Source organism: Cervus canadensis, chromosome 1, assembly GCF_019320065.1.
Source record: "Cervus canadensis isolate Bull #8, Minnesota chromosome 1, ASM1932006v1, whole genome shotgun sequence".
In the NCBI taxonomy this organism is placed as follows: domain Eukaryota; kingdom Metazoa; phylum Chordata; class Mammalia; order Artiodactyla; family Cervidae; genus Cervus; species Cervus canadensis.
Genome location: NC_057386.1, coordinates 33,748,187 through 33,763,299, shown reverse-complemented (window position 1 = coordinate 33,763,299; position 15,113 = coordinate 33,748,187). Strand labels below are relative to the sequence as shown.

General features: G+C 45.1%; 1 protein-coding gene across 3 annotated transcripts; it reads left to right on the top strand.

The window, feature by feature from the left end:
• The first annotated feature begins 1,348 nt into the window (after positions 1 to 1,348).
• LOC122446320 (polyunsaturated fatty acid (12S)/(13S)-lipoxygenase, epidermal-type-like) lies at positions 1,349 to 10,510 on the top strand. 3 transcript variants are annotated; one of them, XM_043476365.1, is made up of 15 exons: positions 1,349 to 1,370; positions 1,589 to 1,754; positions 2,150 to 2,351; positions 2,540 to 2,621; positions 2,706 to 2,828; positions 3,340 to 3,443; positions 3,586 to 3,746; positions 4,555 to 4,698; positions 4,794 to 5,003; positions 7,867 to 7,953; positions 8,419 to 8,588; positions 8,710 to 8,832; positions 9,422 to 9,521; positions 9,629 to 9,796; positions 9,889 to 10,510. In XM_043476365.1, the coding sequence occupies exons 1-15, from the start codon at positions 1,357 to 1,359 to the stop codon at positions 10,066 to 10,068; spliced, it is 2,034 nt and encodes a 677-aa protein (XP_043332300.1). In that variant the 5' UTR covers positions 1,349 to 1,356; the 3' UTR covers positions 10,069 to 10,510. The 3 variants fall into 3 exon arrangements, with proteins under 3 accessions (XP_043332300.1, XP_043332310.1, XP_043332319.1); XM_043476375.1 differs by lacking the exon at positions 2,706 to 2,828; XM_043476384.1 differs by lacking the exons at positions 1,349 to 1,370; positions 2,150 to 2,351; positions 2,540 to 2,621; positions 2,706 to 2,828 and having other exon boundaries at positions 1,404 to 1,754.
• Positions 10,511 to 15,113: the final 4,603 nt, after the last annotated feature.

Here is a 15,113-nt window from a genome sequence, read left to right as displayed (position 1 = left end):
TTTTCAGTATTTTGTAATGACCTATAAGGGAAAAAATCTGAAAAAGAATATATATATGTATACACTGAATCACTGTGCTGTATATCTAAAACTAGCATGACACTGTAAATCAACTACTTCCATACAAAAATCAAATAAAAAGTAAGTGGCAACTCACCTGGGTGTGGTTTATGTAAGGAAGACTTAAAGAATCTCTTATTTTGGACCTACTTTGAAAACTCCCTGCCCTATATAAAAACATTGACCAGTAGCTAGCTATGAAAGGGAAAGTTGCTCAGTCATGCCTGACTCTTTGTGACCCCAAGGACTGTATAGTCTCCAGGACAGAACACTGGAGTGGGTAGCCTTTCCCTTCTCCACAGTATCTTCCCAACTCAGGGATTGAACCCAGGTCTCCCACATTGTAGGCAGATTCTTTACCAGCTGAGCCACAAGGGAAGCCCAAGAATACTGGAGTGGGTGGCTCATCCCTTCTCCAGGGGATCTTCCCAACCCAGGAATCAAATCAGGGTCTTCTGCATTGTAGGCAGATTCCTTCCCAACTGAGCTATGAGGGAAGCTCGCCAGTAGTTATACATTTATGACTTCATTTTTATTTTATTTTTTTAATGACTTCATTTTTAAATGTTTACATATGTCTGTATGCTTTTTGATTCTCACTTGATCCAACTATTCTGATTAACTATTGCAGCAGAGGAGATGGAAGCAGGGTTTAAGCAAAAAGTGGATTCAAAACCTTTTTGTTCACAGTGGAACAGGACGTCCAGGGAAGAGATAAGTGGACTGGAGAGAAGGAGTGCCTTAGACGGGTGGATAGAAATGAACATCCAAAGAAGGAATCTGCAAGGGATTTGTACCTGGGACAGCAGTGGTCCTTAAAGAGGCTTCGGAGAGCAAAGATTAGGAGGTGCAGGGTGGGGATGGAAAACTGGCTGCAAAGGGAATGTGTTGACGGGATACATTACAGGTTCTCCATCTACAGTGTGGCCCCAAGGAGCCCAATTCAGGGGAAGTCCAATGGAAGCTTCAGGACTAGACTTGAAGGGGAATTCCAAACTATCTCCTCTTGGCTGAGGAGTCTGGACAACAAACTCCTCTGTTTCACCTGTCTGGCATTATCTCATCCTCGAAAAACTGCCAAGATGGTTAACTCACTCTTCACTGAAAACACCCCCACACTTCAAATGATCCCACCTCCTTTATCTCTCCTGCCTGTTGATCTTATTTATTCACCAAAATTGGGTGGGCATGACAGGCAAACAGCGATGACACTGTTTAGCTGCCATCATCCGCAGGCTGGTGTGTGTGTTCAACTCCTAGCTGACAGTAGAATTAGCATCAGGGAGTGCTTGCCAAATGCATAAGGGTGGGTGAGTTTTGCTCTCTTTTGCTCACCTGCCTGAGCTTCTGTGAGAAACCCTGCGGGCAAAGAGCAGCCGACAAGACAGGGACCTGCACATCTGAGGGCCAGACGAACCAGTGGGTGTTAGGTGGGGACCCTGAAACCAGACACAGAGACACTGGTCTGGGTGTGGTTTCCTCGGGGGGCTGGGCCTCAGATTCCCATAAATGGCTTATTTTCCTTCAGGTCCCCCATCCCAGGTCCAAGTCCGGGCAAGATGGGCAAATACAGGATTCGCGTCGCCACCGGAGACTCGCTCTTGGCGGGCTCCAGTAACCTGGTGCAGCTGTGGCTGGTGGGCGAGCACGGGGAGAAGGACCTGGGGAAGATACTGCGGCCGATACGGATCAGGGTTAGTGGAGACGGTGGGGACAGCGGCGGTGGCGGAGGGGCGCACATGGCGGGGGTGGGGGGGGGGACGCTGGGGCCTCGGCAGCGAGGGACCCCTGGGCATCTGGGGAAGGAGGTCGGGCACGGGTGGGGTGCCAGGTAGCAAAAGAGAAGGCGAGAGGTCTGGGAGAGAAGCGCTGCCCGTCCTTGCCCGGGTGGAGGGGCAGAGAAAAGGAAACGTCTACCGGCCTGAGTCCCCCTCGGAGTGGCTTGTTCTTCCTCGCCTCCAACCCGGATTCATGTCTCTTCCTGGGAGCGGTCGGAGGGGAAAGAGAGGCCCGGCTTCTCGGAGGGTTCTCTGACCGGCCCTCTCCGAGAGCCCTGCACCCCGCGTCTGAGCGCCGTCCGGTGCTGCAGGAGGTGCAGCTCGAGGTCGAAGTCTCCCTATACCTGGGGCGCCTCCTGCTGGTGAAGCTGCGCAAGCACAAAAGCCTGGTGGGTTTCGACTGGTTCTGCAAGTGGATCGCGGTCCAGGGTCCCGGCACCCAAGGCGAGGCCTTTTTCCCCTGCTACCGCTGGGTGCAGGGCAACGAGATCATCTGCTTGCCCGAGGGCACCGGTGAGGGCAGTGGGAAAACAGGGGGCGGCACCTGGTGGGCTGCATGCTCTGATGTAAGAGGGAAAGGAGAGAGAGATGGAGGGAAAGGGAGAAGGGAAAGGATGGGGCTGAGCAGCTCGGTAGTGGAAGGGGTCCGAGCACGAAGCTATGTTAACCGAGACCCTGTGCTATTGCGACCCTTTCCCCAGCCCGGACCGTCAGGGATGATCCCCAGAACCAGTTTAAGAAACATCGGGAGCAAGAGCTTGAGGAAAGAAGGAAGGTGTACCGGTGAGCCCCAGGAAGCCTTTGATCCCTAACAGATCCCAAGAAACCCACCACCCTACTTACACTGATTCGGTCTTCTTCCTTCAGATGGGGTTTCTGGAAAGAGGGATTAATCCTGCCTGTAGCAGGGAATACACAATGGGATCTTCCCAGAAACGAGAGATTTCGTGAAGATAAGGATTTAGACTTCAGTCTCTCTCTAGCAAAAGTGTGAGTGCCAGGTTGTTGCTCTTCAGTTGCTAAGTCATGTCCAACTCTTTGTAACCCCATGGACTGTATGTAGCACATGAGGCATCGCTGTCCTTGATTAACCCCCTGAGTCTGCTCAAACTTTTGTCCATTGAGTCGATGATGCCATCCAACCATCTCATACTGTCACCCTTTTCCCCTCCTGCCCCCAATCCTTCCCAGCATCAGGGTCTTTTCCAGTGAGTCAGCTCTTTGCATCAGGTGGCCAAAGTACTGGAGCTTCAGCTTCAGCATCAGTCCTTCCAATGAATATTCAGGGTTGATTTCCTTTAAGACTAACTGGTTTGATCTCCTTGATGTCCAAGGGACCCCCGAGTCTTCCCCAGCACCACAATTCGAGAGCATCAGTTCTTTGGCACTCAGCCTTCTTTATGGTCCAACTCTTGAGTGCCAGGTTAAGGCTGACATCTTCATCCCCAGATGCAAGGCGGGATTCTTTTCTGAACTTCTTGCACTGGCCTTCTCTCCACAGGTTGAAGGACTTGGCCTTAAAGGGGACATTAGATCTCACAAATTCTGTAAGAAGACTGGAAGACTTCAATGAAGTATTCCCGAGAGGAAAAACTCCTCTGGCTGGTCAGTTACCTTAACCTCCCCAGACCTACCCACATATTTCTACCTCAGGGATCTGAAAGGAGAGGGGAGAGGGTCGGAGAGTAATAGGGCAGTGACATCAGGAGCTCGGAGCTTACAGCGTCCTCCCACCTGATGTCCTTAGAGCGGGTCCGCAATTCCTGGAAGGATGATGCCCTATTTGGGTACCAGTTCCTCAATGGGGCAAACCCCATGCTCCTGAGACGCTCCACGAGTCTCCCGTCACGGTTGGTGCTGCCTCCGGAAATGGAAGACTTGAAGACACAGCTGGAGAAAGAACTCCAGGTGCTGCGCTTCATCTGTTCACCCACCACCCCTATCATTCCGGTCTCCTTCTCTTGGCCTCATTCTTCTCTTTCCCCTTCCCTCATTTCCTCCCTCAGCACCTGTTTAAGCTACACCCTCCTCCATCTATACTTCAGGGTTTCTCAACTTTGGCACTGATATTTTTGGGTCAGATAACTCCCTGTTGTGGGAGGCTGTGCTGCGCACTGTAGAATGCTTAGTGGCATCTCTGGCACAACCCTCTAGCTGCCAGTAGCATCCCCCAGCTGTCCTCAGGCACTGCCGAACTTCTTCTGGGGGTAACATCTTGGGGTGAGAACCACTGATCTACACCAACTCCTTCTGCTATTACCCCTCTTCCATCTCCACTTGCATCTCTTCTTTCTTCATTAACTACTTCTCAGCCTTAGGGAAGAGCCCAAGCTTTTGGAGGGAAATAGCAAGACAGAATAAACAAAGCCCTGGAGACAGTTGGGGCTATGTTTTTTTGGGGGTAGGGGGATTCAGATCACAGAAATGTACCACATTTGGCTAAAGCCCAAAGGAGGGTGATAAGGGAAGAGTTTTGTGTGGGGGAAGGGGGTACAAGGAAAACCACAAAGTTCACATCAGAGAGCTCCAACTCTGATGAAAGATACTAGACATGGAAACTCTGCATTTAGGGCTTTGGTTATGGGAGCAGTGATTGGCATTTAAGTAAAAGACTTGATGGATAGGGAAAGGAATCAGTCTGACCAATGAGAGAAGGGCAGGTCAGGCCCAGAACTAACGTCAACCCCTTTATCTATCCCTGCTCCCCACCCCCTAGACTGGATCTCTGTTTGAAGCTGACTTCTCCCTGCTGGATGGGGTCAAGCCTAATGTCATCATTTTTAAGCAACAGTATGTAGCAGCCCCTCTGGTCATGCTGAAGCTCCAGCCTGATGGAAGACTCTTACCTATGGTCATCCAGGTGAGAGGACCCAGGTGTCCTGCCCCCAGTCACTGATCTTCCTTAGGGACTTGGACACCCAGGTCCTTAGCCCCCAACTCTCTCTCCTGCTCTAGCTCCAGCCACCTCGGAATGGATGCCCCCCACCTGTGTTGTTCCTGCCTTCGGATCCCCCCATGGCCTGGCTCCTTGCCAAGACCTGGGTCCGGAGCTCTGATTTCCAACTGCACCAGCTGCAGTCACACCTGCTGAGGGGCCACCTGATAGCTGAGGTTATTTCTGTGGCCACCATGAGGAGCCTGCCCAGCCTGCATCCTATCTACAAGGTATTTCGTGCGTGCGTGCTAAGTCGCTTCAGTTGTGTCCAACTCTGTGAGACGCTATGGACTGTAGCCTGCCAGGCTCCTCTGTCCAGGGGATTCTCCAGGCAAGAATACTGGAGTGGCTGCCATTTCCTCCTCCAGGGGATCTTCCCGACCCAGGGATAGAACCCGCGTCTCTTATGCCTCCTGCGTTGGCAGGCAGGTTCTTTACCACTAGTGCCACCTTTCAGCATCTCTTAATTCTGCATCTCACTGCCCTTCAGATTTCACACTCCCAGACTCTGGAGATGTTACACATGATCTTGTGGCATGTTAGGTTAGTAGCAATCTCAGTTTACACATACACACATTTACACAGTGCTATGGAAATGCCTAGGATTAAAGAAAGAGTGAGAATGGGTTTTACAAAGAAATTGAAATTTGGGCTGAGGATGTTGTCGGTTGGATAGTAAGGGGTGGGACATTCCAGTCAGAGAGATCTGTGGAGGTACATGGATGATGACTGATATCAGGTGTGACTGGGTGTGAGTGATCGAAGTGCTGGGTAGGAGGAAAGGGAGGTGGGAGAAGATGAGGGGGATAGCCCTGTTACTTCGTGGGGAGAAGAATTAAGAGCTGTGCTTGAAATGTCAGGAAAGGGAATTCCCTGGTGGCCTAGTGGTTAGGATTTGAGCTTGTACTGCCAAGGCCTGAGTTCATTCCTTGGTTGGGGAACTGAAATCCCACAAGTCATGTGGTGTGGCAAAAAAAAAAAGTAAAGAAAAGACAAAGAAAAAGTCAGGAAGGCAGTTAGATATATGAGCCTGGAGTTCTTGGAACAGGTCAGGATTAAAGGTATAGATTTCTTTCTTTTTTTCTTTTGTTAGGTAAGAAGTGGCTATATTTTGAGAGAAACACACTCCACAGACAGAGTGTGGGCCATCTTAGAAGGCAAGTGTATAGATTTTACACTGAAGGCTAAAGGTATAGATTTTAAAGTTTTCAGAAAACAGACATATCTAAAGTCATTATGAAGACTAGATTAAGCTGTCTAGGGTTTGTAGCTACAGCAGAGAATTTGACCCAGATATAACTCTAGGGTGTCACAACCCTTATAAATTGAAAGGAGGGAATGAAGTAAGAAAAGGAGCAAGAGGAGAGCTATCTACTGAGGAAGGAGGGAAACAAAAAGTGTGATACCAGAACAGCCAAAATGAAAAAATGTTTCAAGAGAGAGGTGTGATTGTGTCAAATGCTGTTGAGAAGCAAACACAGTTACAAACACAGAAGTGACATTTGGATTTGTTGATATGGAAGTCATTGGTTAATCCACTGGTTAGTCCTATCTCAGGGGAGTGGAGGTGGCAGAAGCCTGATCAGTGTGGGCTGAGCAGAAAAATATCATATGAGGGAGTAGAGACAATACTAGGTGACTCCTTTAAGACCTGCTATGAGAAACAGACTTACAGACTGACAGAACGAACTTATGGTTACCGGGGCAGGGGAGGGGGGAGGGACTAGTTAGGGAGTTTGGGATTGACATGTACACACTGCTAGATTAAAGATGTCCATTGGCAGATGAATGGATAAGGAAGTTGTGGTACATATACACAATGGAATATTACTCAGCTATAAAAAAAGAACACATTTGAGTCAGTTCTAATGAAGTGGATGAAACTGAAGCCTATTATACAGAGTGAAGTAAGTCAGAAAGAGAAACAGCAATACAGTATATTATTAATGCATATATATGGAATTTAGAAAGATGGTAATGACGACCCTATATGCAAGACAGCAAAAGAGACACAGATGTAAAGAACAGACTTTCGGACTATGTGGGTGAAGGCTAGGGTGGGACAATTTGAGAAAATAGCATTGAAACATGTATATTACCATATGTAAAATAGATGACCAGTGCAAGTTCGATGCATGAAGCAGGGCACTCGAAGCTGGTGCTGTGGGACAACCCAGACGGATGGGGTGGGAGGGAGGTAGGAGAGGGGTTCAGGATGGGGGGACACATGTACCCTGTGGCTGATTCATGTCGATGTATGGCAAAAAAACAATACTGTAAAGTAATTAGCCTCCAATTAAAATAAATAAATTAATTTAAAACAAAACAAACAACAAAAAAAGATGGACAATCAACAAGGACCTACTGTATAACATAGGGAACTCTGTTCCTTATTATGTGACAACCTAAATGGGAAAAGAATTTGAAAAAGAATAGATACATGTATATGTACAACTTAGTCACTTTGTTGCACACCTGAAACTAATACTTTATTAATCAACTATACTCCAATATAAAATAAAAAGTTTTTTAAAAAAGAAGACTTACTATGAAAGGGGAAGCAAGCAATGAGGATACTGCTAGAGAGTGGTTTAAGTTTAAGCCAAGGGTTTTTTTCTTTAGAGTATCAAATACTAAGTGAGAGAGAGAGGAGAGAGAGAGAACGAGCAGGAGTGACATTCCTAGGGAAGGCAAAGAGGATGTGAGGAGTTTGCGTTGGAAGGCAGTAGAGATACTTTACTGATAGGAATAAGACACAGGTATAAGACAGAATTTCACATGTAGGAAACTTTCTAGTTTTTGTGATGAGAGACAAAGGACTCCTAAAATTCTTATATATTACGTGAAACTGTGCAAATAAGTGAACTTCTAAAACCTTTGACCTTGGGTGATCCCAAGAAGACAGTTCCTCATCTTGCTTCTCCCAAATCTTAACCTGACCCAAGACAATCCAACAGGCACTCTCTTCTTTTCATGAAGACCCATCCTCTCCCTGGTTTATTTCCTCTCTCTGGTCCTTTAATCTCCTTTCCACTCATGGCTCCTGGGACCCCTCTTATTTGACTGTGTCCCAATTCTTTCTTCCATAATCAGCTCCTGATTCCACACTTTCGCTACACCATGGAGATCAACGTGCTGGCCCGGAGTAACCTTGTCTCTAAATGGGGAATTTTTGATCTGGTATGGAGAGGGATGGGTAAAGAGGGAGGAGGGTACAAGGATGAAGGAATTCACTAGCTCATTCCTCCCTGAAGCTCTGTGTCCTCTACCAAAGGTCTCCCCCTGATCTGCCTCACGCCTGAGTAGCTTCCTTCATAAAGGGGCCTGAGGAGGGCCACTGGGCTTGAATCTCCTGACCCTGACTGCCATTCCCCTCGGCTGACATGTGCTGTGTGCTTAGTCGCTCAGTCATGTCCTACTCTTTGCAACCCATGGACTGTAGCCCTCCAGGTTCCTCTGTCCATGGAATTCTCCAGGCAAGAATACTGGAGAGGATTGCCATGCTCTTCGCCAGGGGATCTTCCCAACCCAGGGATCGAACCCAGGTCTCCCACATTGCAGGCAGATTCTTTACCATCTGAGCCACCAGGGAAGCCCTCAGCTGACATGGCAAACACCAATTTATCTGCTGTGGGTTGCCCTCAGGTGGTGAGCACTGGGAGTGGCGGCCATGTAGACATTCTCCAGAGAGCCACAGCTGGTCTGACCTATCGCTCCTTCTGCCCTCCTGACGACCTGGCAGACCGTGGGCTCCTGGATGTGAAGTCTTCTCTATATGGCCAAGATGCGCTCAGGCTCTGGGGAGTCATCAGCCGGTGAGAGCAACATGGACAGGGAAGACCCAGTGGGCCCTCTGGTGAGAACAAGGGGGACTGCAGATCCAGAAGGTCCTAGGCTGGCCATCTGAGACCCAGTGTCTTCTTCCTTGGGGAGCAGGTATGTAGAGAAGATGGTCAGTCTTTTCTACAAGAGTGATGGAGCTGTGAAGGATGATCCAGAACTGCAGGCCTGGTGCAGAGAGATCACTGAGACTGGACTGCAGGGGGCCCAGGACCGGGGGTAAGGCCCAGATCCCTCCCCACTGGCCCTGTGTCAACTCACACCCATCTGTCAACAATCCATACCTTTTCACAATACTGTAAGTCACCTTAGGGGAGTTTGGAGGGAAATGGATCATGTATATGTACCCCCTAATCCCTTTGCTGTTCACCTGAAACTCACAAGTTTGTTAACTGGCTATACCTCAGTGCAAAAAAAAAAAGGAAAGTTTAAAGCCAAAAAAATTTAAGACACCCTACCTCAAGACTCAGAGCTTCCTCCAGAAATTCTAATTCTAATCACTCCTGATTCCCCAACCCCTTTCCTTTCTCACCCTCTCATACAGCATTCCCCATCCTCATGCAACTTGCTAAGAGCTTCCTCTGGAACCAAATACATTTCCCTTAGTTATTTTCCCTCACCTTTCCTACCCTCTCTCCCTAATGCCAACATTCATCCAAGCCCATAAACATGTGAACACATACTATGCGTGTACTAGAGGCACAGCCACACACAGGAATTCTTTTCTGTATCCCCAGATATCTTTCACTGCCTGAGATCAACTGTCTCCTGTCCTGGTCTCAAAGCCTCAAATTCTTACCTCACACAGGTTCCCCATCTCCTTAGAGTCCCGAGCTCAGCTCTGCCACTTCATCACCATGTGCATCTTCACATGCACTGGTCAGCATGCTTCCACCCACCAGGGCCAGGTAACCTGTTGTGATCCTCGCCCCCTGGGGCTCCTGGGAGGTAGAAGATAGGGGACCAAATGCCTGGGTCATCAGCCTGAGTTTCTGAGAGGCTCTCCTACCTGCAGCTGGACTGGTACTCCTGGATCCCGAATGGTCCATGCACCATGCAGAAGCCTCCGCCCATCTCCAAGGATGTGACAGAGAAGGATATAGTAGACTCACTGCCCAGTCTGCATCAGGCCCGAACACAGAAAACCTTCATAAAATTCCTTGGCCGACGCCAGCCTGTCATGGTTAGAGATGGATGCCTACGCCCTGGGGGAGAAGGAGCAGTGTTCTTGGCTGAGGGGTCCACGGGCTGAGCCTTTTTGTTCTCCCCTGTCAGGTGGCCTTGGGGCAGCACAAAGAAAGCTATTTCTCTGACCCTGGGCCTCAAGCTGTGCTGAAGCAATTCCAGGAGGAGCTGGCTGCCCTGGACAAGGAGATTGAGGTCCGGAATGCAGGCCTGGACCTGCCCTATGAGTATCTTCGACCCAGCATGGTAGAGAACAGTGTAACCATCTGATGCCTTGCACACATCATTCCCAAACTTTGCCCTCCCTAAATACCCTTTGAGTACCCCACCCTCCTTGGCCACAGCCTCTGGTGAACAGATTGTCCCCTAAGCGGTGGTCAGTGCTCAGGGATGCTACATCACCCAACTCTAGGGAATACATAATGAATCATTCCCACTGAATTTTGGAACTCATCCCTACCCACAGCTGCCCTACCTTAATGTCCACCTAGCCCTACACTTCTTTGTCCTTTGTCCCCGTCTCCTCTTTCTCAAAGAACCTAGTTTGTATATAAATGATATGAAAAGATATATAAAATAAATGAAAAGATTTAATTAAATAATAAAGTTGTTTATGCATGGTGAAGGAAGGAGGTAGGAAAAAAGATCTTAGTTTGTTTCCTGTCCTCTCATTCAGATTCCAAGGAAGAAAAATAAAGATGCTTTCCTGGAACAAAAATTTCTTCCTGTAATTAATGCCTCCTTCAAGGGTTTTCTTAAACCTTTTAAACCTAAATTAGGGAAGTTCTGACTGATTGCCCAAAGCATTTAATACCAGCAGAGTTGTATAAGAAATTATAAATCAGGGTTGAGAGCAGTGTGGAAGAAAAGAGAAGGCAAGGAGGGCCTATTGGTAGAACTGAGAAATCACCAGGGAAAATATACATGTGAAATGTCAAGCGGTTACCCTGGATGACTAGGTCTGTACCTTTGACAGGGGCCAGTGAAATAAATAGGGGCATGTAGGATTTAGAATAGAATCCATTTGAATTCTCCTTCTAGTTGTAGGAAAACACATTTTAAGAAAACAGTCCTTAAAAACAGGAGTTTCACACCCTGGAAGATTCTTCTTGTTCTTTTCCACCTGCATCTGTACAGAGACACATGTGGAAGAGAACAAAAACATCTTCTGTATGAAGAGGACTCTCACCAGAAACATACTGCTAGGGAGCAGATCAAAATTATACTTCCAATATGAGTTTAGAAAAACCTCATGATTTAATCACAACTGTGAAGGAATATCAAAAAGAAGGGGTAAGAAGGGAATTAGCAGAATTATTAGAGAAATGGAAATCGAAACTACAATGAGGTACCACCTCACACTGGTCAGAATGGCCATCATTAAAAACTCTACAAAATCCAAATGCTGGAGAGGGTGTGAAGAAAAGTACTCCTATACTGTTAGTGGAATGTAAGTTGATGCAGCCACTATGGAGAACAGTATGGAGTTTCCTCAGAAAACTAGAAACAGAATCATCACACGATCCAGCAATCTCATCCCTCAACATATATCCAGGCAAAACTAATTCAAAAAAGTACATGCGCACTATTCACAATAGCCAAGACATGGAAACAACTTAAAAGTCCATTAACAGATGAATGGATAAAGATGTGGTACATATATACAGTGGAATACTACTCAGCCATAAAAAGAATAAAATAATGCCATTTTAAGCAACATAGATGCAACTAGAGATTATCATATTAAGTAAAGTCAGGAAGAGAAAGACAAATATCATATGATATCACTTATATGTGGAATCTAAAATATAACACGAATTAACCCATTGATGAAACAGAAACAGACTCACGGATACAGAGAACAGATTTGTACTTGCCAAAGGGGAGGGTTTGGGGAAGCGGGAGGTTGGGGTTAGCAGATGTTAGCTATTATCCATAAAATGGATAAACAACAGGGTCCTACTGTACAGCATGGGGAACTATATTCAATATCCTATGATAAACTGTAATGGAAAAGCATATTAAAAAAGAAGGTATATATGGACCTCCATGGTGGCTCAGTGGTAAGGAATCCACTTGCCAATGCAGGAGACACAGGTTGGGTCTCTGATCCAGGAAGAACCCACACGCTGCAGAGCAACTCGGTCCGCGCACCACAATACGGAGCCCCTGCTCTAGGGCCCGGGAGCCACAACTACGGAGCCGCTGTGCTGCGACTCCGGAGGCCGCCCTGCCCTAGGGCCAGAGCCCCGCAACAAGAGCAGTCACACAGCTAGGAGCGTGCGCGCCACACTAGAGTAGCCCCCGTTCACCACAACTAGAGAAAAGCCCGAGTGCACAATGAAGATCCAGCACAGCCAAAAATAAACAGATGTCGTTTGTAAAAATCATTTTAAAAAAGCAATATATACATATAAAACTGAATCACGTTGCTATACAGCAGAAATTAATACAATATTGTAAATCAACTATACTTCAATGAAGAAAATCAATGGAATATGAAAAAAAAGAGTTAATTAAGAGAGCACATGTTAGGGGAAGATCAGGAGCACAAAAAAGAAAATAAAAATATTTAAGATATATATATATATATAAAAAGAAGGGAACTAGCAGAATTCTGGGAAGAAACACAAGGCGAAAGAAAAAAACATAGAAGAAATATAAGATAAAATTAGGAAGAGTAAAACAGGGACTAGACATAGAAAGCACAGTATAAAGGTTAGAAATCTAAAAGCTAATAAAACATAATGCAAATCAAAATAAAGATGAAAGGTTTAGAGGGAAAATACACAACGGGTATGAATGACTGGGAGTGAAGAACAGACAGATTAATTGCAATTCCTAAAAAAAGCAACAATGAGATAGAACAGTGGAATAGAATACATATGTTAAAATATATATAATGGAAGAAATCTCTCTTGAAATAAAAATCTACATATTGAAAGGAAAAATCAAGTATCAGTGAAAACTGACCTAGAATTGTCAACTCAGAGGTATATTCCTAAAGTTACTGGATTTTAAAGGTGAGTAAACAATCCTGTAGGCAGAAGGGCAGGAAGATCAAGCCACAGCAGTCAATGCCAAACAGCAGTGGGTCCATCCCTTCAAAATATTCAAGGAAAAAGCTAGCCAAGGATTTTTCCTGTCTCTGAATTCTTTTTTCTTTCTCTCTCTCTTTTTTATTGTGTTAAAATACACATAATATAAAATTTGCCACCTTAACCATTTTAAAGTATAGCAGTTCAGTGGCATTAAATACATTCACACTGTTGTGCAGACATCACCATCATCCACTGCTCTCTTCATCTTATAAAACTGAAACTCTATAGCCATTAAACAATAATTCTATATCCTACCCTTCCCCCAGACCCTGGAAACCACCATTATACTGTCAGTCTACATGATTTTGATTCTTCTATTTTATATAAGTGGAATTATATAGTATCTATCTTTCTGTGGCTTTGCATGAACCCTGACTTCTCCATTTATTCATCTTGAAACTGATTTTTTTAAAATATGGGGACTTCTCTGGTGCTCCAGTGGTGAATAATCTGCCTGCCAATGCAGGAGACACAGGTTTGATCCCTACTCCGGGAAGATTCCACATGCCACAGGACAACTAAGCCCGTGCATCACAACTACTGAAGCCCACATGCCCTAGAGTTCAAGCTCCACAACAAGAGAAGCCACTGCGTTGAGAAGCCCGTGTACTGCAAGGAAGAGTAGCCCCCTCACCACAGCTAGAGGAAGCCCACTCACAGCAATAAAGACTCAGTGCAGCAAAGAATTAATTAATTAATTAAAATAAAATTTTAAGATATGGTGTGAAATAATAGTCCAATTCCATTTTTTCCGCACCTGGATAATTAGTTATCCCAGCACTGTTTGTTGAGAAGTCCATCTTTCCCAACTAGGTTATAATGCTGACATAAACCAAGTTGCCGTGTATGAATGGGACTGTTTCTGGCTATTTTATTTCCTTTATCAGTTTGTCTTTCTCTGTTCCACACTAACATAATTACTACATTTTTATGATGAACATAGCCTATTATTTGAAAATAGATATTCATTTAATTTGTCCTTAAGGGTGCTTTCACTTTTCTTCGACTTCTGGCCTTCCATATAAATATTAGATTCTGTTTGTGAAGTTCCATAAAGAAAACCCGTTGTGAATGTGTCGCTGTTGTCGCTCTGGGTCTTACATTGCTGTGCACAGGTTTTCTCTAACTGAGGTGAGCAGGAGCTACTCTCAAGTTGTGGTGTACAGGCTTCTCATTGCAGTGGCCTCTCTTGTTTCAGAACATGGGCTCTAGAGCTTTCGGGCTTCAGTAGTTGTGGCACTTGGGCTTAGTTACCCCTCAGCAAGTGGGATCTTCCCAAACCAGGGATCAAACCCATGTTCACTGCATTGGCAGACATATTCTTATCCATTGGATCACCAGGAAAGTCCAAACCTGTTGTGATTTTGACTGGTATTGTATTGCATCTACATGACTTTTTAAATCTTAAGCTAACTTTGTACATTTGAGATGTATCTAACCCAGTCATTTTTTATATTGCTGAATTCAATTTGTTAATATTTTGCAATTTTTACCTCTATGTTATTAAGAGAAATGCCTATAATTTTCTTTTCTTAAGCAATCCTTCTCTGATTTTGTCAAGGTTTTAACTGCCCAGTAGAGTTATTTGGGTAGGGTTTCTCTTTTTGTTGTTGTTGCTATTTTTGGAAACATCTTATCTAAGACTGGAATTATCTTTTCCTAGAATATTTTACACAACTCTCTAAAACTTCTAGGTCTGTTTGAGTGTGTATGTGATTTTTGTTGCTGTTGTTTTGTTTGCTTGTTTGTTTTGGTAGGAAGATTTTTAACTATATGATAAAATTCTTTAATAGTTTAAAATATATTTAGGTTTTCTATTCTTGAGGAAGATTTAGTTCTACTTTGGGAATTTGTCAACACTTCATCAAATTTATTATCATTTTGTATTTACAATATTGTTTTATTTATCAATTACCCTCAGCAGCAAAGGACACAAGGCCAGAAATGAGAGCGTAGACATTCCCTATGAATACCTAAAACCCAGCAGCATAGAGAACAGCATCAGTAAATTAGCCCCAATCTATTCTCTTTTCAAAGACCTCAGACCACCATGATAGTTACAAAAAGGAGAAGAAAAAATCCACAAAATATCAGGGAGCTGAATCAATGAATTAAAAATTTTAAGATAATACATTAGGAATAAAGATGCAGTTGATAGGATCAGTAAAGTAAAAAACTGACTCCTTGAGAAGACCAACAAAACTGACAAACTTC